At 35.8% G+C, this 26,495-nt stretch overlaps 1 protein-coding gene across 1 annotated transcript in view; it reads left to right on the forward strand.

The window, feature by feature from the left end:
* The window catches only part of LOC107083836 (GDNF family receptor alpha-2-like), a 99,616-nt gene extending 73,354 nt beyond the window's left edge, over positions 1-26,262 (forward strand). The window contains exons 5-8 of the mRNA XM_015373333.1: positions 1,465-1,577; positions 3,611-3,751; positions 11,376-11,527; positions 25,143-26,262. Coding sequence (XP_015228819.1) covers positions 1,465-1,577; positions 3,611-3,751; positions 11,376-11,527; positions 25,143-25,268 — 532 coding nt within the window. The 3' untranslated portion in view covers positions 25,269-26,262. The remainder of the gene's footprint in view (positions 1-1,464; positions 1,578-3,610; positions 3,752-11,375; positions 11,528-25,142) is intronic.
* Positions 26,263-26,495: the final 233 nt, after the last annotated feature.

Here is a 26,495-nt window from a genome sequence, read left to right on the forward strand (position 1 = left end):
GTAAGTTGATTTTTTTACACCCAGGAACAACTCCTTAACATCTCTTAAGTTGAAATAATATTTGATCAAATTTCACAAAACTTAAATATCTCAACTCCAAACAAAAAACTTGTGCAAAAGCAGCAGCAGAGTGCTTTTCCTCTTCTCTGTGTCATTAACATTGGATTTATTTCAGTTTGTCGCCAAAGGGAGGCTAATATCTGCAATACTCTGGAACCTCTGCTACCTTTGAAAAGTTTCTAGAAATAAAAAAATAACCTAACATTAATTAACATAATTAACCTTAACTCATCACTAAAACCTGTATTAGTTGGTACCATAAAGATATGTGAGAGCTCCTGTTAATTGGTGGTGAAACAACCTTGCGGGTTTTTAAGTGCTTCCGAACTTAAAGCTGAAAATGTGGTCACACCAGGCCAGCGTGAATGACTCATGACACATGAACAAAAAAGAGACAAATGTGCACTAATTGTGAGCATCTGTGATGTAACCAGCAAAGGCAGGGTAACTTTGCACACATTTTTACCCCTACACCTAGCTAAGTGGATTAGCAATGCCACCCTGGGGGCCCACACAGGCTTAACGCTCTTATCACAAACACATTGAAGCACAACTTATTTCTTTACTGTTCCTTTGCCTTATGGTGAGGGTGAATTTTGGGAGACAGTTGAGAAAGTGTTTAGTGTACTGATTTAGGAGCCTCAATTGAATCCAGCAACCTTGTATATGAAGGAGGTAACATGGATAGCTGAATCTATTTTGTGAAATGACTCCCTCTTTTTGCGTATGGTATTTAGTCTCTACCTCCAGACAGAGATTTCTTAAGTGCAGAAGACAGCAGTGGAAAAAAATATGACCTATATTGAAAATTAAGTCAAATACAAGGACTTTTTTCCAACAATTTGATTGACGAAGCTTCACTCTCAATACTGCAATACTGTGATTTTATAGCTGAGTATTTTTGCATTTAGGTTTTACTTGGTTACTATATGAGCTGATAATTTTATTTATATCTATTCTCTCTTGTCCATTACGATTGCATTCCTTGACGCTACAGTATATTTCATTGTTCTTGAGTTTAGGTGCCAAGCTGTATGTGCTGTTTTGTTTCAGAGCTACTTTAACCACAGGTACAAATGCATTTTCATTAACCTGAACCCAAATTAGATGTTCTGAATAGCAAGGAAAACTGAAAAATGCGTGTTATGTTCATCGGCATATAGATGTACCACCAAATATATATTGCAAAGGAAAGATATCAATAACAGTGGTGCTTGAAGAAAGCAACACATCAATAGGAACTGTTGTAGAAGATTCAAAACAGTTAACATTTTACCGGTCATATCCAAAAACTACACTTAAAATTAAAAAAAAGAAAGTTTTGAGCATCAGCTCAGTATTGCATGTTTGTGTTTGTTTCTTACTAATGCATTCATACGTCTGTCACTTTTTCTCTTTCTTCAGGTCTCGACTGGCTGACTATATGACTAACTGCTGGATGGCCCCCAACACTGTGGGAACCTGTCCCAACCAAGATAATCACCAAGCCTGCTTAAACTCTTATGCAAGGCTCATTGGTGAGTATATGGCTGTAAGTGACATAGTAGTTTTTTAAACTGTGGGTGAAGAAGATGAAAAGGTCCACGTACTTGTACTTGTACTCATACTTCTTTTGATCCTGTACTTGTTTGCGGAGGCGGCAGTCTCAGAAGAGACTTAAAACCACCCTCTCCCCTGACACCTTCTCCAACTGTGGTTGGGAAAGCCTGAAGCGCTCCCAGGACAGCCAAGAGACATATCCCCTCCAGCATTTACTGAGCCACCTCAGTTGGCTCCTCTTGATGTGGAGGAAAAGTGGCTTGACACAGATCCTTTCTCAGACAACAGAATTCCTCATCGCTGGAAGTGCTCAGCTGACCTGCAGAGAAAGTTTATTTTAGCTGCTTGTATAAAAGATGTTGTTCTGTCAGTCATAATCCAGATTTCATGACCATAGGAGGGGGTAGCAACTTAGACGGAATAATAAATTAAGGCATTGTCCTTTCGCCTAGCTCTCTCTTTGCCACAAAAAACAACTGCAGTGTCAGCATTATAGCAGCATCTGTACCTTTCCATTTATTGATCTCTCACTCCACTTTTCCTTCACTTGTGAACAAGACCCCAAAAAATTTGAACTCCTCCTTTTTAGGCAGGAACTCTTCTCCAACCTGAAGGGGACAAGTCATCGTTTTCCGGTCAAGGACTTTGGCCTGGCACTTGGGGGAGCTGATTATATCACGGCCACTTTGCACGCAGCTGTGAACCACCCCAGGGTATGCTGTAGATCTTAGTGGGAGGGAGCCAGCAGAACCTGTCATCTGGGAGAAATCCATTAGTCCCCATAGCAGACCAGCTCCGGCTTTTGGCTGAAGCTAGCAATCCTGTACATAAAGGTAATGTACAGGACCACTGACAGAGGCCAGCCTACCGGAGTCCAAGATGTTCCATTCAGTTCATGCCAAGGTTCAACAATCAGCTGGACACACCTCTACGGTACCCTGGCTTAGGCCTTCTCTGGGAGGCTGAGAACTGTAATCTGCTTATAGTTGGATCACACACTCTGATGCCCCTTTTTATGGAGGGGAACCACTACCCCCAGTCTGCCAGTCTGGGGTTCAACTTTACTGTTATTCTGTTGTGTTTGCCTATTACATACAAAAAAACTAGTGGTAAATTAAAGAACTTTGTAAAAAAAAAAAAAAAAAAGAATTAGTTTGCAATGCACTGTTTATCATTAAGCAAAGCATAATTATAAGAGCCTGAAATAAAACATAGTATAGTTACTCTCCTTTTATCACATCAAACAGCCAGAGGAACTAGAAACCACATTTTTTCCCTCCTGGTTTGATATCTCTGCCAGCACACTGGACGTCAGTTTGGTACCAGAAGAAAATTAAGAAGCACAGGCAGTGAGAAAATGTTTACTTAATTAAAAGCCTTGACAACCATCTGTTTGCACATAATAAATGCTGTGCAAATAATGTGACTAGTAAAAGACTATATTCATGTTCCAGGAAACAGCATCAGTACATGAAGTTATGTAGCATCAAAGGGCTTAAAAAGATTTGTAAATGCAAATTTTATAATAAAAAAAGATCTTGCACTAATGGTTGCTGAAGTGTCCATAAAGCAGGACATAGCTGTGCTTACAACGATATGTCATACATCATGTAGGCTCAATTGATATTATGTCACATTGCTTCTTAGGTTTTCCTGTAAAATATCACACAAAGTGCATCTAATGCTTATTATGCCTACTAAAAGCATTGACTCTGAGAGAGACATTTGAAAAGGGAAATGTTAGTAGCAGGAGTGCTGGATTCTAACAGGGCATACACTTCCTACAGCATTTGCTTGCAAAACATTTATACCATAATGGCCTCTTTACATCTAAATAAAGCATTATAGAATGCTTCCTATAAACTCCAACAATGCAAAATAATTCTTGTGACTAATATGTTGTGTCCTATTTTACATATTACTTGCAATAAATGTAGTCCATTACTGTCCATTAGTGACCCACGACTATTCTCATGCAGCCGTCTGTTTGTTTGTCTGTGCCCTCATGCAGGGACGGAAATGACCCCCAACTATGTTGACAACAGCTTCACCAACTGGACCATCTCTCCGTGGTGTGACTGTATGGGCAGTGGAAACCAAGAGGAGGAATGCATGAACTTCTTGCGTTACTTTACTGACAACACATGCCTAAGTAAGTCACTCTGATACATGCACACTCTGCACACACCAGAGATGTAATTTGCTGCTGATCAGGGTTCACAGCATTCATGTAAAATTGATGAGAGTAAAAGTGTGTGATAAAGTAGTTACTCTTCCAAACATGCCTGAGCTATAGGAGCCAGGAGCTTCAATCTAATGCATCTTTAATGGTTTCATGTCAAGTTCTGCTTTTTACCATTGCTGAGCTTCCAAACAAGATGCAATGCTTGTGGCTGACTTTTGAGCACTGTGGAGTGAGGGAATATTACAGGTGTTAGAGGCAAGATAGCCTTATGTAGGAGTTCTTAAATCATATGTGTAAAGGTCCAAATCTAAAATTTGACCAGATCAAAGGTTGAGTACAGCTAGTGTTGATGAAATCTCTTTCATTAAATGCACTTTTAACTTGTGAGGGAAGGTACTTTATATCTACAGTTGATTGTATTTTTTTACATAACGTCTTATTCTAAGGTATATTAAATAAAACACTTAAATTAAAACTATTACACTTAAGCCCAAAAATTGTATGTCAGATTACAACAGCTGTGTAAAAGCTGCCTCCATTTTTTTTTTTGGTAAAAATAAAAATTTTTATCTTGATTTTTATTGTTACCGCCAGAGACATGAGCATAATAAAAATTAAAGAACAGCAATGAAACATTTACCTTGCAAGCAAGATCAATTGTTGCTAGATTTGTGAATTCATAAACTCACGAAAATACATCTTGCCACGAGGCAGCAGATGTGTTAGCCTTGATACAGTAATGTTTTGGACCAATGAAATGCATTGACGTGCATGATAGTAATACATCAACCAGATACAGAAGTCTGGAGCAAACAAATATGACTATGCTGGTTTTAGCTTGAATAGGCTTACCCTTATTTCTTTTTAAAAAACAAGCAAAAGGACTTTTTTTCCCCTTTGTGGATGAGAAGATGGTTGTGTTCCCCCTAACTGCATTTGGTAAGAGTTTGATTTATCCGTTAACTTCACTATTCAAAAAAAAAAAAAAAAAAAAATCTAATTGCTCCTGGTGCTGTGATTGGCTAAAGACTCCACATAGGAGGCAGATACCCAATCAGCTCGAACAATTGTGCTGAATATCCGTCCCTTTTGCAAGCATTTTATACATGAGGCTTTTAAGACCCGTTCGTGTGGTTCAATTTTAATTCTATCAATCTGGCTTTTGCCAAGTTAATGAAACATATGTTTTAATTATATAAAATTTTCAACTCAATCTAAATTACTTATATAGGACCAATTCACAACACATGTCATCTCAAGGCACTTTACAGAAACAATTCATCCAGATCATACAGTCAAATTGATTCAAACTTTTCTGTCGTACAGTTTCAGCTCAAACTGTACGACGAAACTGCAGGGTTTAAAAGTTCACAGCTCACGACGCATTTTCTCACACTCTGAGGCCTGACGCTCCGATGCGATCTTATGACGGCCGACTGAATTTCAAACATTTGATTTTCTCCCGACCTTACGATTCCTAATCGGGAGGTCATTGTGAGAGGCCAATCGCCCCTTGTTACCCCCTGTATACTGCACGACACGCCATGAGGCTGAAACTGAAAGGGCAAAAAATCATACAGTGTATGCCCTGATTAAGGAAAACCAGCTGATTGCAAGGACTCATTAACTTGACAGAAATCCTTCACACCAAGTATGCAAGAAAACAACTCCCTTTTAACAGGATCAAACCTCAGTCAGAAAAAGGCTCAGTGTAAGCGGCCATCTGCGAGTTCGACTGGAGTTCGAGGAAACAGAAGCAAACATTACTTTTGCTGTTTCATTTAAATTTTTTCTATATTCAACTGTTGGTTCCAAAAGAGCAATAGTGTTACTATGTTTCAACATATTACCTCAAATATTGTGGGCTAATACAGTACAGACAACTATTTCAAGTGCCATAAGTCTGTTTAATTAGCTTTTTTGTGTGTAATTGCAGAATGTAGTGTCTTTAAATATACAGTATGTCGTTACAGATGTACAATCCAATATGCTTTTTGACAGTACATCTTTTTAATTATAAAGGCTGTTTTTCAACACCATCTTAATTGTGTTCAAGTTTAAAATGAATCACTTAATTGCAGTTGATATTGGAGAAAATTAAGCCAATGGGATCAGACCACAAAATGATATTTTAGGTTTTGATTTTTGAGTGAATCATGGCACAGAGCCTTAAAATTACCATAATTGCAACATACTTTTTCAACTTTTCCACAGAAATATTTATCCAGCCAAAATGATACTGTAGAACACTCTTTGTTTTATTACAGGGAAGTACTTTTATTACGTCTGATTCTCCAATGGGGAAAATCGACCCAGGCTTTGATAGAAAGAAACAATTTGCATGTCATTTTCACATTTTAATCTAAAAGAGCTTATCCTTGTAGGAAGAGCATTGTCATGAAAAGGGGAAATGTAAGAAATAGTGGGGAAAGCTATAGTCAAATACAAATCATTTATACATCTAATACATAACACAGTGCAGCAGAAGGGGGAGGGGGTATTTTCGAATATATCATCATGCCTTTTTCACACCTTCCTTGTTATGGCATAGCAAGCTCTGTCATCAGGCCTATCAGGACACCATTGCCTTTAACATGTTCCATTGTGTGGATAATGCTTTCAGACCATTTCAATAGATTGCTGGGCCGTTTTAGCTGAGTGTGCAGGCTGAGGGATGAGAGCTGGGAGCTGAGGAGGCGTCTTGAAAAATAACACAAAATGCAGCATCTCGTCGCTGCAGTCAAGAGGAAAAGAACCTAAACTTCAATTTTCTTACCAGGCACTATACTTTACACAAAAACGACGTCATTACAATAAATGTTCAAATTTGGCCAATCTGCATGCCATTATAACGTTTTTATAAAGGGTTTTGTTATTGTGAAGATAACGATAGAAAACTACAGATAAGCTGAATAAAAGGGTTGTTTCCCAAACTAGAGGCTAAAATACTGTAAATCTTCAATATGCCACATTAGATATTTTCTTCTCTCTGATGCTTACTATCTTTGTTGGAGCTTAGTTTTAGTTTCATGTAGTATTAGCCAATTGAAATATGTAATATACTAATATGTTTTATTTTTTTAAATGGTACAGTAGGTACATGCCAGCACTGCCACTTAAGATGGATATTTTTAGTTCAAAATTAGTTTGTGTGAACATAAGGATTTTTTTTTTTATTTTCAACTCAAGCAGAAAAATGCTCTTTCAACCAGCTTATGGATGTTTTCACTTGTCTGTCTCACTGTCTCATTGTTTCAATCCAGAACCCCAGAAGATAGTTTTGTTAGATCTATTCTCTGTTTGATTTCTTTGGTGTCATTATGACTATTTCTTTGTTAACAAAACTTTTTTCTTTTTTCTTTTTTTTGTATTGGTTAGCCTTCGTTTTTCATTGTGCAACAATGAGTCTCGGCTGCCCATGACCCTTGTTTTTGATTACAACAACAGGGTCATGTTTGTTCCTGGGATACATTTAATAGATACTGACTATAGCAGACCAGCCACACACCACAGGAATTTGAGTTTTGAGATGCTCCAACCCAGCTGACCAGCAATAAAATTTTTGCGCTTGTAAACCTCTCTAAAATCCCTGCTCTTGCCCAGGTTCCTTACTTTTAACTATATGTTTACTAGCATAAACCACATATGAGCAGGCGCCAGTATAGAAAGAAAATCTATGTAATTTGCTTCACCTTTTAGATTTTGTATCGTTATGCATGATTGGTACATAATGTGTGCAAATATGAAATATCATCAATTAATCCAAACTTTTTTATCTACAAATAACGTTACACTCTAAATGGCACATAGACTTGATGTTCTTATCTTGTTTGGCTCTAAAGTTTCTTAATTTTCCTTAAAATTAGGGTTGTTTTAATAAAGCTGCTTTTAAGTGCCTTTTCAAATGTCTCTTACTATTTCATTCACAAAGAGATGCACTTGTATATTCAGTGTGGGCTCTGTGCAGGTAATTTCTGCAATGCTTGGATTAAACATCCTTAAATCTCATTAAAGCACCACATTGACCAGAGGCGTTATTATAGTTATCTAATGATCACCCCTTTTTATCCTTGACCACGGCAGAAAAAAAAAATCAAATTACTTCCTTGGGCTCAATCAGTCCACAAACGAACTTAAGGAGCATAACCTTTAGTGGAAGAAAATAAGTCTGAAACGCTGCTCTTAGTTTTTGATGTAGAAGAAGCCATCTAAGAGGATCCTAATACCATCCCATGCAAAGATTTCTTAGATCACAATTTTTTAAGATCTTACAAAATTATAAATGAATCACCTAAAAAATAGTTGTATTATTTTACATTTTAATTAGCTCTTGGAACTATCAAATATAGGTTTTTAATAGCCCTTTACTTTAGCTGCAGATTATCTAAATTTGGAAAAATCTACAAGAAAAATGGCATTAAATTTTGTTTTTTTTATTGTTGTATTACTTTTTCACTGTTTCTCAAAGTGAAGAAATGGTACCGTATATAAAAGCCAGATTGATAAGCTTAAATAAGCTTGGCTAAATGATTTAAATCTGGCTGTAAATTACTGCAAACCTCATCTGTTTCTCTGGGAAATCTTTGGAAATTATATGATAATCTATGTGTGCATGTTTAAATTGCAAATCTATTTTCTTAAGTAACCTTTAAAGTCCAACATTATGTGCCAATTAATGTTTCTTATTACGTTGTGGTTTCTAAAAACTGGCAGTTATTTAGAGCGTATCACACCTTTGACCTTTCATCTCCAGTTCCTCCTCATGCAATAAGCAATAGATCAATGAATTTTCAAGTGTGTCATAGTAATGGTCATGTTAACATCCATGTTCTCTAACTGCTTAATGTTTTAACAAAAAGCATTGTTATATAAAATTTATTTGCAAATGCATATTTTGTATTTTTTGTATCTAATGAAAACAAACACAACAGCTCAAGGTATTGGTGTTTTGTTGTTTAATTTCATGGTACATGAGCAAACAGCAATATTGGAATGATGTAGGAAGAGTTGAAGCATGACTGGATTACAAAGAAAAAATGTAATTCAACAAGGTTTCCTTCTGTATTTATATTTCTAGTTTTTTTTTTCTAGCTCTACCAGTTATTAAAAATATAACAAAATGTTTAAATTATCAGAAAATGTTTAACATGTGTAGTCTTCTAGCTAAGCAAGAGTAAAATAAGTCACTTGTGGAGACTAGATATTGATTCATGCTATCTATCCCTCCTCTTATTCTTGTTCCTAAAGCCTTTATCTCTTTACTTCAGTGTCTGCAGACAGGACAATGCTCAGGGTCAAAAGAGATCTTGTCCAGAATCATTTAGGAATCGAACAGCAAGTGCAACAAGCTTCAGAGCACATTGGAAATTGAGCTGAACAGGTTAGGTTCCGAAAAGGATGTGGATGATCTCAATCTAGCCAGTTTGATTTATGACTTTATTCCCAACCCCATCTGAACTTTCTTTAAGTAGACGGCTATATAGCTTTAGCTGACCCTCACAAATGGATATCCAGCTGTCCACAAGCTCTTCACTGTTGGCTTGGAAGTTACAGTCATGGAAGCAAATTTTTGGAGCGCTCTTTTTTTTTTTTTTTTTGTACCTTATAATTTCACAAAAGAACATAACAGACAAAAAAAAGTTTTAAGTTTTTTCCTTGACTGTATATGAGAAGCTTGAACCATTGTCAAGTTTGTCAAGCACAAGTTTTAATAAAAGTTTTGTAAAGGAATTATATATTTTTTTTTTTTTGCTTATTTGTAATTTGTAGGAAATTATAAGTGCCTCTTTTATATTTTTTATATTTGGTTACAGAATAACCACAGACTAATTTCTATGAAGATTACTGCATTAGGCTAAAATAAAATAAATGCTCATTTAAAACGGAAAACAAATTATGCTTTTTAAAGTGTATAAATAAAACAAAAAAATAGCCAAACTTGTGTATAATTCACATGCATTGAGCCTCCTGGTTTTGAGAACCATATTTTGCTGCAATAACAAGCAAGTCATTTGGGGTATGTCTCTACAAGCTTCAACAATCTGCAGACAAATATGTGTGCCTATTTCCTTGTAAAATAGGTGAAACTCTTAGATTAGATAAAGATCATTTGTGGACATTAAATTTAAAGCAAATACTTGCTCAAAAAGTTAACGTTGGTTTTAATTATTGCCATTCCAACTTAAAAATATGTTTTAAACTTGCCAATCCGTTGTAGCTCTGTCTGTATGTCTTGGGTCTATTTCATCTTTGAAGTTAAGCTAAACTCAATTTTTAATCTTTTTTAGATGCTAACATCCCCTGAGCATAATGCTGCAACAGATATCCCTTCTAAAGATATACAGAAATTAACTTATTAGGGGACTTTTCAAGAAACGTTGTTCGTGTTGGCATTTGTTCAAGTATAAAATGGTCTGAAGACACACCCATGCCAAACTTTTCAGATTTGTCTCTTCGTGAAACTGCTGCTTTATCACAAGAAATTCCAGAAAATAGGATAACGTATATGTGACAAAATACTGCAAAGTTCAGGGGTGTGAATGTTTCATTTTAAAGGTACTGCAATAGTTAGTAGGTCAGGCCAATATAGCTCTGGAGTTTTATGCCTTTAGATGTGTAGGCATTACCTAGCATCTTGTCAGTGCCTTGTATGGGGGTGGAACAAATGCCATTTCTCCTCTGTTTGGAGATACTTTGAATTTGATCAATCACACACATCTATTCAAAGTCATCTCTAAAAGATGACCTTATAAAGGAGATGGTTGCCAAGCAATTTCATGCTTTGCCTTCTCTCTGGCTGAGCAGAAAGGCTTAGTATTTTGAATGGATGAACAATAAAAAGAGACTCAGCTCCGTGTTACTATATCTAGTTGAAGTAGCTGACTCTACATTGATTTATCACACTCTTGCAGACCTACGTATACACATACACAGTGAAAAACGTCTGTTCAATGCAATCTTCCAGCTCAAAGTCTCAACAATTTGTGTAACCAGTGTCCTCTGTAGTTAACTGATTTTCCACTTCCTGTAAATTCTGAGTCTGTTTGTGTGTCGGGAAACAAAAACTGTTCATCATCTGCAGTGTGGCCCTTCTCTCGTTTCTTGGATTGTTGCAGCTTTCAGAGCAGATGCTACATAAAAGCAAATTTGTAATGAGACGAGACCATGAGCCGCAGTTGTCAGTGTTCGATAAATATTTTCTTTTTTTCTCCACAGGATTTTCTAATAGAAGGATAATTACTTGTTCAAAGAACAGCACAAACATAGACGGCTGTTGAAATAATATCTTACATTATCAACCATAAGCTGGTATTTGTGGCATTTTATGAAGGATTTAAAAAGCAACAATGCTGATGTGATTAATTCCTGTAGACACCTGTAAAAAACTAAATAAATGAAAAAAAATTTCAAACGTCCTTTATTTTTTCTACCCCTTGCTTTTTCAATCTGTTCTCTTTCCCTGCCTTATACCCTGGGATGCAAACAACTGGGCTGGAGACCAAGAAGATGACTTAGAGCTGTCTGTCTGCTAGCAGGCTTCTTGCCGGGATGTAAGTAAGAAAACAAATGACTTTATTCTCTATCTCTGCAGGAAATGCTATTCAGGCTTATGGTTATGGAATGGACGACACCCCGATCAAAAATGTGACTGCCTCTGAGCCCTCAGCAACATCAAAAACAAGGAGTGAGTGGATGGAAGGCATCCCAGAAAATCTTAACCCTGACCCTTCCTCCGCCCCGCCTGTAAGTACTTTGCATTGGCTGCTGTTGTATTGATTGCAATGAAAAAGTATTTTTCCCCACATATTGCATGATGTTTTAGGGTGTTTTTTTTCCCCAGCACTTTGACAAAATTTGAAAACATTTGTTAAGGGAGAAAATAATATAAATTACACTCTACCCTTCAGTCTTCTATCAAAATCACAATTTTATTACATGAGGTATAAATTCAGAAAAAAGGAGCATTATACATATGAAACACAGGAGTTGTGCTATAATGCTCATGCAGTGCTTTGTGGATTAGAATTACAAATATTTTGTAAAAGTCACATTTATCATTTGAGTACACATATTTGGTCAGGTAGAACATCCCACAAGAAATCATTTTTAAACATAATTTGGTTTAATGAAACTAAGTTCAAGTTTTTTTAGCCACTTTTTAAAATGGGAAACCCTAAAGAACATATTTAAGTAATGTAGAGGTCTGTTGTGTTCTTCAGGCCACTGGCCTTCTTTGACCAGTATCTACAGTAATGCCCACCAACAAGGGGGTCAGTTTTCCCAGGCCCAGGGTAGGGGGGGGTGTTGTTAGCCTTGGACCAACCCCTCCATCTGCAGATTGTCCTGTCTGGCCAAAAAAAAGGCAGGAAGGAAAACACAGACCCTAAATTTTCCCTTCCGTCCTTGGGTCAGGCAGCAGGTCCATCACTATTGACCATAACGTTTGTGCTCAAATTTAAACATGTCACAAAAGCAGAAGTGTATGAATGGGATCTACTGTCACTGGAGCAATATGGAAAGCCAAAACTGCCTTGTATTCAATAAATTCAAAAGTTTCAGGATTTACATTTACAGATGTAAAAATGTCAATGTTACTAGTAATGCATGCATTAAATAGGCTAAATAAATATACTTTCTGTACTAAATAATAAATATTTATTTACATAATTACCTATTTAATACATCTTTCATGCACCCAGAAAAGCTTACTTAAAAATGTACAAATGTAACCAGCTGTCAGCTGGCCTGTCTGTAGTTACGACAGTGATTAAAGGCCTTTTTTCATCACTGCAAACCTCTTTCAAGATTTTTATGTTTAACTAAAAAATAAGATTTTGACTCAGCAGTCAGTGTGCTTGTTTTGAGTAAGATATTAACCAATAAAAAAATAGGAAATGGGTGTAGTTAAATTGTCGTTCGAGGCAGCCTCTTAGTACAATAGAGAAACATACTGGAAGCAAGTAAAAGGATTTAACACATGATATTAACACTTTTTTTCTCAGCACACATAAGTTATACATAGGTATTAAACAACCACCAGTTGCTCTATTATTTCTGACAAGTGGTCTATACAAGTTGATTTTATTATGAGCAAATTGTTTTTGGTTGTTTTTGTATCGGCATATAATCTAACTTTGCAACTTTATTTGGTAGCCATTAGCCTTCTCAGTCCAGTCTCATTTTAAGCCTTTCCATGCTACTAAATATGCAGTATTTCTGGTCTGCAATTATCACACCCTAAACATGGACTTCACCAATCTTTACTATTGTTGCTGTAAGATTTTAACCTGATTTTAAAAATACTGATCATGAGAACCTGATCTTTTTTAACACAGGGATGAATAAGCTTTTTCAGCACAGCTCCAGACCTGTGGCATGCTTTGCTGTTTCACATTAAGGGATGCAACTTAAAATCTGAAAAAAACACTTTAACTCAGGTTTTTGAAGCAATATGAGAAAATTGCCATGACTTTTATTAGCTTTTGTTCCATTACAGTAACTTGTTTGTTGTTTTTCTCTTATTAGCTTTTGTAGACTTTTTTGTTGTTGTTTTTTTGTGCACTTACATTGTGTCTTTTATTTTCTGCTTTATGACAACTTGGGCAGCTTTGATGTTCTTTTTTAAGTGCTTTATAAATAAATTGCCATGGTATGTTGCTGTAATGCAAGACATCCATAATATATCTTGCACAATTTAAGAACTCCTCATGGAGCACTTATACCATTACAGTTCTGATTCGTATTGGTATATTTAAAAAGCACTTCGAAATAAGATCATTTGGCTTTACCCAGGATGATGACATCTGATTGAAATATATTTTTTCTACTAAAGTATAGAAAGTTTAAAAAGAAAAATGAGGTTCAGGATTTTATTTGGATTATAGGCTCCTGATTATGACCCTGTTTATTTCTTTCTACTTTGAAGACTCCCATCACCTAAACTAAAACTGGGCTCTCTGTTGGAAAAAGAAAAACCCCATTCTCATTGCACTACTGCTAAAATGAAGAAAAGTTTATTTTTAAAAGAAAAGTACTTCAGATCCCTCTTTAAATAAATGTGAAAATGACAATAGCACGATGTCTTTTGCAGCGTTTAATTCTCTTTAACTCTGTTTCTCTTCACTAGGAACGAAATATTTCATCCCACACTTTCAGGCCAAGAGGAGCTGGCTGTCAGATTAGATTAGTTCTTACAATGAAATATTGTTGAGTTTTACAGATGTATTTCAGATGCACAGTGCAGGTGTCAAGTGAATGACTAATGATGCAGCTCACCTTTGTAGGAGACCCTCTCACCCAATTTGGCAGAATTAGACAGCACACAGTGCTTTGTAAGATATTCTGCTGCTGCTATTATTGTTCATGTCATTTGTTTTTTCAGTTACTGATACAGATCCAAATCCTAGTCGTATGAGGTGATTATGAATACAAATTTGCTTTTTGAATGACTGACTCCCATTAAGACATATCATGTTATAGTCATTAAATGGTCACACTTCACCTGAGGCATTCCTTATTTTGCTTTCTACACAAACCCTCATTGTTGAAACGACAGCAAATTAAAACCTTAAAAACGTTGCAAAGAGGAGAATTAATGAACAAGCACTTCCGATAACAATAACAGCGTGTATGTTTGGGGAAAATGTACTGAAGACAAGGTGGAAGAGTAAGAATGGATGGTGCCTTCTACAGAGGTTTGTGTGTGTGTGTGTGTGTCAGTATTGATGCACTGCTCAGTGCCTGTCTCACTGCAGCATGGTGTTTAATTTATTGTAAAAATGGTAATTAGGAAACAATAAGACGTGTGATTACTCAAGCAGGAAGTTTATAATTAGAGAGGGAGCTGGTAGGGACATTTTGGGCGGCCCTGCTTTCTCAGACAACTATGCCTGGCAATTAAAACTTGTCAAACTTCCATAGTGGATAAATTGGGGGAGTGCTGTTATGGTATGAGTCCTCTTGGCAAGAGAAAGCCTGTCCAAAGCTGTAAATCTCACACCGACCAGCAAGCACAATGTAGTAACATAAGGCATCTGTATGCGTACACATGACAAGAAATGATATGGGTAAAAGAATGTGCCAGATGTTTGATGGATGGATAGACTTTATCATTTTTTTACAGAGTATATGCTAATCTGCAGCCAGGGGCTGTGCATGTCAGTCATTTGGCTCCTTTATATGCTTTACAATATCCTCAGCCAGTATAGCTGCATAATTATTCAAATGTCAGTGTCAGTTGTTGTTGGCTTTTACATTTAGAAAGTAAACATGTGGGCTGAAGCTCAGTCCTTTGAGTATTTTAAGGGTTCTTCCAAATGAGTTTCAACTGATTTTCACCATGCATGACTAAGCCGCTTCCCTGTTGAACAAAGTAAACTTTAAGATTTTCATAAGTCATAACTGCTTTGTTAATACACCCTGAACTAACTCTATCAAGGCTTTAAAGCGTTAATCTAGATTTTACAGAGGAGCTCCATTTATTGTTCCAGTGTATTTATTTGTGTGTGAGAGACACTTAAAAATATAGTGTGATTTTTTTTTTTTTTGTAACATTAAAAAATGAACAGTAAAGGGGACTGCTGACTGTCTTTATAACAGTTAAATACATTTTAAGTGTAACCCTTCCACTCTACAGTATACCCAATCTCATACTCCAACACTGTTACCTTAGAACTGTATAAATCCTATTATTGTATACAGTACTGTAGGATAGGCCTGTACATGTTTTCATATTTCTCCACACTTTTCAGAAGTTTAGTTTTTGTTTGTTTTTTTGTTTTTTTCTGTGAAAAAACTGTTTTCAACTTCACTATGATCACTGTATGACCTTTGTAAGATCTGCACAGTCAGAGAAGATATTCACTTTGAAAATTGAAACAGATTTTATAGCTTGTTACTTTTACTTAAGACTAAAGAGATATGATGGCTAAGAAACAGTGATATGTAGTTTTTGATGAAACAAATAAATAATAATGGTAAATAGAATACATATTCTATCTGTAGTAAGAAATAGTAAAACGTTTTGCTAACTCCTGCTCACTCCATGCTGTAGAACATGCTCTGGAAATACCCTACAGAGGAAGGTTCTTCAGTTACAGTAACCTCTTTGTATATGTGGAGAACAACACATCCATTCTGAATTTAATGCTTATTCATCCAAATGTAGAAGAAGGGAGTCATTCCTCCTCCACTTTTGCTACATGATACCTTAGAATGAGAATTGCCACACATGTGAATGAATTTTGAAAACTGGCCTTGGCTAAATACAGTTTCTGTCTTGAAGAGAGGGATCTCTTCTGCCATCGTCAACTTGGCTAGCAGCATCAGAGCAAATGTTTTAAAGAACCTTAACAAGCTGATAAAGACGGCTTGCTCCGTCCCTCTAAAGTCCTCTTAATAATTAAAAAATTATTTATAAATAAAGAACGTTATAAACAGTTGTATTCATCATTTTCAATAGATTGTTAAACAACCACAGTGTCTTTAGTCAAAGGTTTGACAGACCATCTAAGAAGATCCTTTCTGTTGGCATCTATCAACATATGTGATCTATTATTTACAACAACATTTGATTTATATTTGGAGTCAATACAGTATTATAAATGTAATTACATAATTACTGTATTTTCTAATTCTTCATAGCACTTTTCAGACAATTTAATTTAATTGATGTAATTTCTCCAGCTGTATATACCGACAGGTTTATTTGGTTTCTGTTGATGTTCAGGTGAATTTAGTTAGTTTGGAAATTGGGGTTTGGTTTGGTTTGGTTGATACTAACTAGTTTTTATTTGTGTGTATTTGGTTTATTCATTTATTGTTGCCTATTGTTGTTTGTCAAAAAGTGTCTGAAATAAATTCCTATTCATACATTCATTCGTTCATTCAAAATCATTTTTTCCAACAAACCACAGTGGTTTGTGATTTCCATGCCTGGTTTTAATGTTGAAAAAAAACTGCGAATTACTTTTTACAAGAGACTATTAAGAAAAAAAAACTATTTTTTAAGCTTTGTGTCTGTTTTATGTAGTTATATGTAGAACTATGCTCTAAAGGTAAAGTAGTAATGTACTTTAAAGTAGGGTTCAATGTCTCACTGTGTGGTGTGGAGGCTTCAGCGCCTCAGACTGGAAGAAAGTAAGAAGAGAGGTGAGAACAGCAGAGAGGATCATCAGGGCTCCTCTTCCCTCCATAAAAGGCATTTCATTCCAGCGCTGCGTGGCCTGAGCCTGTAACATCATCATTGACCCCTCACACCCCCACCATGGTCTGTTCTCCCTGCTGCCCTCTGGGAAGAGGCTTCACAGCATTTGTTGCAGGTCCAGTAGATTCTGCAACAGTTTCTTCCCCAGTGACATCAGACTGCTGAACTGTTGAAAAAAAAACTTTAAATCATGACACAGACTCTGCATCACACTGATAACACCAACCTAAAACACTGCATATTTGCACCATATATATATATTAATGCTCTGAACTTCCATATCAATGCGTTTCTTTGCAACACACTGTTTACATTTGATCACTGCTTTACTTTATAAAAATGGAACTATCTGTAAAGCTGTACTAAACAAAATTTTGTTTTGTATACACTAAGTCATGTTGTCATGTTAATCTAAATTATATGATAGCTTTAATACACCTACATCTTTGAATAGGAAAGAAAATGATTGCATGTTAAAGCTTACCAAAACCAATATAGCTGTCACTGTACATTTGCACATAAGCAAGTAGAGCTGCATGTTCGAGGGGATTGTTGTTTTCATTCAGGATCATTAAATTGGTTTAAATTTGTGCATTTACATAACAGTTAAAGCATTTGAGAATTATCTCTCTGTGCCCAGCATCTTAAAAAAGGTAAAAGCCAGGAGGAACACAGTGTAGGATGAGCTTTTACCAAGGTTCCTATTCCATTGTTGTCAGATTCTATAACATGTCCATTAATCATGATGTTTTTTTTTTAATAAATGCTGTAAATCAATAATAACAATATCACAGATATACCTACACTATTGTCCACCAAAAGTATCAGGAAAAGTTTGTTTTATCATTGCTGTGTAGAAACGACTGTTTTTACTTTTCATGCTGATACTTTAGAAAATGTTAACTTACCCTTTAAGAAACTAGTGCCATGTTTTTGGATACTGTTTTCCACTATGTTTGATTTCTGTGTTAAAGAATTTTCCCTTATGTGGCACAAATAGATCCTATAATAATGTAGGTAATGCATTTATTAATATCAATACAATTATTGCATAATAACTGAAGTTATTAAAACTGCTTGTCTGCTATCTAAAGGTAATAACATATTTATATACACTAACTTAACACTCAAAGTGAAGCTCAGAAATAGGATATGAAAGTAAAATGTTCATATGTTAACAGTATTCCTTAACTAATTTAAAAATGATGACTTTTTTATTGATATTTTGTCCTGTCTTTTAGATTATAGATACTAAACACACAATGTTTCATTATTTAGCAGCAAAAAAGTCTCTCTCTGCTGTTGTGCATAGGGAGGAGTTTGCAGGAAAATCAGGCCACAAACTCTAAACATTTTGTTTGACGTTGGACTTCATAATAATCTTTGTTATAGCAGCGCGATGCGCCGTGTTCAGGTCTGTTCCTCTCGACTGAACCGATGCTGATCACTGCCTAAGCAGATTAAAGCAGACAGGAGCTCAGGCACTTTGCTGAGCTACTTACCCTCTGTTCTCCTGTTTAAATTGCAATCATGCTACTGTTCCCCCCCGCTCTCCAAAATATTCCAACTTCCTTAAAGGGCAGATTCTGCTCTGAGCCTTCCTGTAAAGAACTACTGACTTCTTTTGTTCAGATGAACACCCAGGTACTTAGAGTCCACTATCTCAATGTCAATTCCCTGGATGTTTACAAGTGTTGGTTTGATTGGTATGTGCCTGTCATTCCGCCCACATAGCTCTGTATCCACTGTACTCTGAGTTGTCCTCACCTGTGACGATGCCGACTATGGCAGAAAAGTGAGATAACATTTGTAGATGGGAACCTGGAGAGTTGATGGAGAAGTATTCAGTGTGGAGGGTGAACAGGAGTGGTGCCATTATAGTCCCCTGTAGTGCCCAGTACGGCAGGCTAGGATTTTAGAGTCACAACATTATTTCTTTGCATTACCTGCACTGAATTAATTTGAAGCTTGACAAATAGATTCATAAGGTTTTAGAGAGGCTGGGTTCTTTTCAGAAAAATATATAATAAGATAAGATTTAAAAGAAACTATAACCTTTATTTTCATGGGGTTTTTTTGTTGTTTGTTTTTAAATGAGGTTTTTACTGCATTTATAGTTGCAGAACAAGTGGGAAGCAGCAGTGGTCTGTTTTCCCATGTACTCTTTGTTTATTTGCAGAACAACTGAGCTGAACAGAGCGTGGACAGAAGCTACATAACTCAATTACACAATATCTTGCCTTGGGAAATGAACCCCTGTTAACTGTAAACTGGAAAATGAACTGATTGATGATAAAAATTGATCTCAACAGGAGGAGCTGGGTCATTGAAAAATCTGATAGAACCTGAGCTGTTTATTCATGCACTTGTGGATATTTTAGAGCACCTTCTTTTCTGCTGTTGCTGAAATATGAACGAATGAGAGCATGACGCCTGCTTTGTTCTGTCAGTGTTTGCGTGCATTTTCTGCTTGTGTTCAGTCACCCGCTAATGTGCGTGTTTGTGTGCTACCTCTCTCCTGAGCCTCTGCATGGCAGTGTGAATATTGGCTGCAGACAGAGATCTGGACTCATGTCAACAGGCTGCTGCCACACATCACTGCCCCTGCTAATTAATTGGCTTTTAGTTGAGGATGTGTTTGGTGGATTGTCAAGTTACCCACTGCTGTCCCTGCATACATTCCTCTTTGGTGACACTTTATAGTAGTGTTTAACTTTAAGTCGTTTAACGCCTTAATGACCATTTATACTGGATTGAGGAGTGGTCAACGCAAATATTTGTACTAATTTGTGAAATTTCTATAAAGGCATAAAACTGCATTTTAGAATAGCAAAGCATTGTGGGGAAGTAAACTTATTTTAGTTGAGAAACTATATTAGTGTTTAAATATCTTATATGCAGAGTGATGTATTTAATATGTTGAATTTTGTTTATTATGGCTTGCTGGTGATGAAAACCCAAAACCTTACAAAGTATTAAGAATATACTGAACAGAGAATATCTTATGCAAAGGCAATTCAAAATATTTTTACACTTTATTTAAATTGACTTAAAACTGTAAAACAAAACGGTGTTAGGATAATTATCATTGCATTTAAATGCTATTCTACAGTATGCATTTACCCTGAGCTTGAATGTGTTCAATGTCTCCTGTTGACATTGTAATATAGAGCGGTGTCAACTTTACACTATAACTATGGCAAGTTATATTGTTTTTTATACTAGTCTGAGTTAGGGGGCACATGTAGGCAGAGGTGGATTGAGTACCCGGAAAATGCACTTAAGAGTAGCACTACTTCATCGTAGTTTTACACTAGTACAAGTAAAAATTTGCCATCCCAGAAATAACTCAAGTAAAAGTAAAAAATTATTTGTTACAAAGGCTACTCAAGTACCAACTGACTTACGAACTACTTGTGTTCATCTGATTTAAAAATCTAGAAATTATGTAAAGTTATTTAAAGAAAACAATATATATGTAAAACATACAGTAATTACATAATAAAAGCGTCAGGTGCAGGAAATACTATTCAAAATATATTTTTAGATTAGTTTTTTAAGAGACTTATGAAATCAACAATTGCAGCATGTTATGCTTGAGCAGTATCATAGTGTAATTTACTTCTATTAACAAGATATAGTGTAATGTTTAAATGTGTATTTACTTAAATTTCAAATGACAGAATCAGCAGATATAAAATATAATTTGACCAATGCAGCTTAAACACAAACAAAATCTCACTAAATCTAAAATGTAGGTGTTTTTCTCTGTGGTGTATTTTTGTTTAAAACATGCTTGTTCTTCACTGAGTGAAGTTATTGATGATGGATGGATAAACTAGAAATTTCATTCAAGTAGGAGAAGCAACACTTCATCATATTTATACCAGCATCAAAATAATAAGTTCATTGTGGTGCAGCTATTCTTCAAGGTGTTTTTTTTTTTTCCAAACTAGTTACTCGAGTAAATATAACTGTGTAAATGTAAGTAGTTACTCCTCACCTCTACATGTGGTTGGTTGTAAGGTTGTTTTTTTATTTTTCTGATGCAAATGTATCTACTGACACATGAACATCCCTGTCCCTCAAGTAGGGATGGGATGGAAAATTAGATTTTTTTTATTTTTAATTCGATTTACGATTACAATCCCCTCCTGAAAAAAATAAATAAATCCCCAACCGCAGCTGCCGCATGTCAGAAATCCGCTACTACGCTAGAGAAGCCCTGCAGTTCCAAACAACAGATGAGTTTATTCCTTTTGTTCACTCACCTGTAGTTATGATGTCGTTTGCTTTTTCGTGTGATGCTGTTGCTTGCCAAACTGCAACTTCACAACAACACTGCAGCTACAGAAACTCCGGGGAGACAAAAATATGCCGTTATTAGAAAAAAAAAATGTACATTTTTTTTTTTAAATAATCCACAACAAATAATTTGAACTAATTCATTGAATTGATTTTTTGCACAGGCTTACCCACAAGAAGAATTTAAAACAGTCAATCCCTGCACCTAAAAGGCCCATCCAGTTTTTCTTGGGCTCTAATAGAATAGATTGATCAGAAGTGTCTTTGTAACATCGATACACAACAGATTTTCCTTTAGTACAGCTTTTCAGACAGTAAATTAAAATTTTCATTCCATAAAATGCAGCAGTGAACAAATGTAAAGAGTGTGGGAGAAAAAAAAAGGTAAAAAGAAAAAAAAAACATATTGAAGTTCAGAGCATTAGTATAATAGATCACACCTTGACAAGAGTAATTCTATAAGAACGAAAGCATGAATGGAAGACGTCGAAATGGTGGGACATTGGTAGAAAGGTGTTTAGTTGCCTAAACAGCTTTGAGATAGGCCTGTAGTCCTGAAGTAAAATCTCGTTGAAGTAGCAGTTGCATAATTGCTGTTTTTATGACCTGGGGGAATCACCTGACAAACGTTTTCTGTCTTTTTTTTTACTATTTGAGTCAAATCAGACATTATGATGGGCAAAGCTTTCTTTAGCAAATCTGTGGGTAAAACATTAAGACTGCAGGAAGAAATGGGACATTTTGTCAAATGTTTCCCCTCATTCATCTCAGAATATTATCAATTATCATGCACTATCAATAATAAAGATATACCTCTATGCTTAAGCTCAAACACTGGCATAATGGCATAAGAGCATCTTATTTGGAGAACTACCTGTTCTCTTTTTTGTATTAACTTTGTTCATATGCTTAAGTATTTTTTTTCTGAATCATATTTGTTTTTTCATTATTTATGACTTATCTTGCTGTAGAATAAGATAAGGCTTGGGTAGACAACATCAGTATAAAAGCTTTTCCTCTTTCATTCTTTTCTGTCTACTGAGAAATGGACCAGTTTAATCGTTGCTGTGGTGAAAATGAGGTGACGGAGTAGCAGCAGGAGGAGGAGAAAATGTTTCCCGTTCCTTATGATGTGCTGCTGTAACGCTCTGTTGAACCAAAAATGGTCCTCAACAAATTGACCAGGACTTCTTTAACTTGAAGACAAATAGCAATGTTTGATATTACAAGAATCCAGGAAATGGGGGGAAAAAAGATATTCAAATGTTAACTGCTTCACATAATGGAGCCCACTGCTGTTTGGATATTAGAGGGAAACTCTGGAGGCCAAAGAATTTAATATCTGAACTCATTCTAACTTTTCTTTGCTTTAACGTTAACAATGTTATGAAATACTTTCCTGATTCTACTTGTGCGAAGAACATTTTCTTGCACATTAACCCAAAAGTGCTTTGAATATTTGCCATCTAACAATACAGTGTTGAGTTTTGTTTTTGTTTTTTTTCCCAGTGGCTATATACATCCTGTAAGGTAGATCTTGTGAAATATTAAAAAGAGAACTCCTGAGCTGTTGCTGGCTCCTGTAATGTAAGTTTGGCATCGCAGCATGTTTTGCTTGTAAATAAAGCTTGTGATGAAAGGTTTAAACACCATTTGGAGACTTCCTGGCACAAGCTTAAAGGACTGAAAAATCTAAATACACACAAGATGTTTTCCTTTGTTGCCAATTTGTTTAAAAATGAAAGGATCATTCTAAGCTGCAGAGGCTTGAGATATCTGCTGCTGTATAAAAGTTTCTGCCCACTCCAATCTAAGATTTTGTCTGTTTCTTACTTAATGTCATATGTTTCACATATTCAGACCACTTTTATTGGCAGACAAGGATTTTTTTTAAGATTATCGTCTAATTTATCCAGGGAATAAGCTATCCAACTTAACCTCTCGTGAAAAGGGATTTGCCCTTAAATTTATTAATTGGTTGCCCCATCCTTGGTGGCTACATCAAACTTTTTCGGCCCACTTCATCTTTACTGAATGTCCTTTAGTCATCCACATGGTTTAAAACTATATCACAGCATCCAAATATGATCTCAATCTGGAATTTGCCGGGGTTACTCCAAAACCCCAATTTTCCTTGTTCTTTTTGTTTTGTTGTTTTGTTTGCAGGTTTGCATTGTCCTGCTCTCTAACCACAGTGAGTGGGAACCTAAAGTCATGACCTGATAGTTTGACATTCTTCCTAAGTTTTATATTTTAAGCAAAAGAGCAGAAATAATGCTTCCAGCATGTTTTTTTTGTTTGTTTTTTTACTGCTATGACCTTATTTGAATGGCAGTTTGTGGTTTAAGTTTAAAACCAATTGTAACTCAATGTGCACCTTCCATAGAATGGAACATTTTCCAGAACGTCTTGGGATGATGCAGATTCTTTATTAAATTTTAGATTCCTCATTGTTTTTTTGTTAGATCAGGAAATCTAATATGCATTTTTTCCCCAGATTTTTATAATATTGTTAAATACTGAACCTTAAAACTTAACTAAAGCAAGTGAGGCCTGTGGTGATTTAGATCTACCTCTGTATTATTTTGTGACATTAAGTCCAATGCATGCTCCACATAACAGAGATTTTTGTTTTCTTAACTCAATGTAACAGGAAAATGAACAGAGAGCTTTTTTACCAGAACATTTCATACTTCACAAGATTTCCAGTGCAAAACTTTCAGAAGGTTTAACAGGTCCCTCCTATTGCAGCATTTGTATATAATAGTTGTCTTTCACCACAGAAGAACATCTTCTGCCCATCATCGTTTATTCATAAAGCGCTTTGAAAACCAAAGTGCTGTACAGATGGTAAATGGCCTGTAGTTTTATAGCACTTTATCAAGTCCAAGAACCCCAAAGCATTTTACACTACATTCAGTCATTCACACACACCCACATGCTGATGGTGGTAAGTTGCATTAGCTACCCTGAAAGAAACATTGCTGCTGTACAATCAGTGCCCCCACCCTTCTGACCACCAACAGCAGGCCAGACGTGTGAAGTGTCTTGCCTAAGGTCAGAATGACCGAGAAGGATTAAGCAGGGGCTCGAACCAGCAACCCGTCGGTCACAGGCTGAACCGTACCTCCTCCCTGAGGTACATAGACATAAAGAAGACCTTAATAATGATAACAATAGCACAGCACACTTTTTCTTTATAAGAAAAACAGTTTTCTTAATACAAAAAATACAAGGTGGAAATATAGCAAGTTTTCTAAAGTTAAAATCCTGTTCAAAAATGTAAGTTTTTAAAAGACAGAAAGATTAAGCAGAATGAACAGGAACATGAATACCTTTCCAGTTGACGAGTTAAAAAACAACCCCCAAGAAATATTTTTCTTTTTGCATCCCTGGGAAAATAAATAATATTTCAAATTTCTTATTAAGTATTTAAATGGCCTAAGATGTAAGATTTATAGTAGCTTGGGTAGAATAGATACTGTTCCATGCTTTATCTCTCAGTAGATAATGGTTTTTAATAAAGAAATTCTTTATTAGATAATGGAAAACATTTTTCAGTCTGAAACATTTAGAAATGACAGGGAAGCAAAAAGAAAGAAAATTTGAATGAGAACAAAAACTTTTACACAGCATTAAGTCATGTGATGCAATATTTGGTCGTAGAAAGACGCTATGCTCATGTCAAGTGCTATCTATGTTACTTCTTTGAATTTTATGGTTTATTTTCCACTTCATCCTATCTCCTCCTTTCCATTGTCAGTTGACAAAAACATAAAAAAACAGAACACATATCAGAGTTATGTCTAACCTTTTTTCATCTCTCCACCTCTCTGTCTATCTTCACAGATTAGTATTGAAAGGAACGGTGGCCTGGCCCTGAGAGAGGATCGCTATACCTCTCTGTGTGCCAACATCTTGGCTTTGCTTCCCAGCCCGGCTTTGGCTTTGATTCTGGCACAGCTTGTCTTGTAGAACTGCCAGGAGGAGGAAAAAAGAGGTCATGCATCCACAAGCTGATCCCAAAAGCAGAAGGTGTCATTTCTGAGACTCTTAATAAGAAGGCAAAATCTCTGGTGACAGTTGATGCTGAATGAAATTTGTAAAAGCGAAAAGACAGATGGAAATTATGAAAATTGTACAACTGAGAGTTTGAGGTTCTTGTGACGCATTGTCTGCATAAAAGGCTCTCTGAAGGACCTTTGTTAGGGAAGGCCATGAAGACCACTCATTGACTGCCACTCACTGACTCCCCGAAACTAAAGCTGTTGCTAAGGCTTCTTCTCTTTCTCACATAAAAAAGAAGTGAAAATCATTACAAGAAGAAAGGACTGACAAGAGATGAATTGCTACAGAGATAAACAAGAGGAACATGAGTTACATACAACAAGGGAAACAAAGAATGAGACTTTTTCTTTTGCCTTGAATTGGGACTTGGCCTTACCTTCATATAATAGACCAGAGCACAAATTTAAAGGTGTTTGATTTGGGATGATTACATTCTGTCTTTTCTGCTCTAGAGTAAACCTTAAAAACTGTAAAGCCTTTTCAGTGTTCTATGTGTTGGTATAATCTGTGACCATAATCAATCTACCGTACAGAGCTTTCATCTGGGTACCGCAGTATAATCCTTAAGCAGATGGCAAAAGAACTAAACCTGGCAATGTTAAAAGTTAATGGTTCTGTGCTCATCTAAGGTAATGTTGTTGACTGTGGGTGTTCACCATACGTCCACCTGCAAACGTGTTTATCCAGTCTCTATGTATATAAACAGCATTTTCTGTCATGTAATTTAATGATATCTTGTATTTTGAAAAGGACATTATTGTATGCTAAGATTGCTCAGTATATGTACTGACAGAAGGCCTTCATTATCTGCATTTATATTTGTCTATTAAAGTTTAATCACAAATGTATAAAGCGATGAGATTAAATGAACTGTCTTTAAAAGCCATAATTCTTTGTGTGATGATCATGTTTTCTGTGTGAGTTCTTGTAGAAAGTTTTTAAGCATTCATTTCGCACAAATAGTTCTTTAATGATTTTAAAGGGTTTTATTGTATATTCTACTCTCTAAAAACAGCTTTGTTAGGGCAAATATGGACCAATCAAGTTCTTTGTACATTTAATAATTATTGACCTTTAATTCAAACTGATGATGCAATAATAAAAATAGAGATGTCTTGTACTTATTTGGCTGCA

The sequence above is a fragment of the Cyprinodon variegatus genome, unplaced genomic scaffold (assembly GCF_000732505.1).
Source record: "Cyprinodon variegatus isolate N-32 unplaced genomic scaffold, C_variegatus-1.0 Scaffold85, whole genome shotgun sequence".
NCBI classification, from domain to species: Eukaryota; Metazoa; Chordata; class Actinopteri; order Cyprinodontiformes; family Cyprinodontidae; genus Cyprinodon; species Cyprinodon variegatus.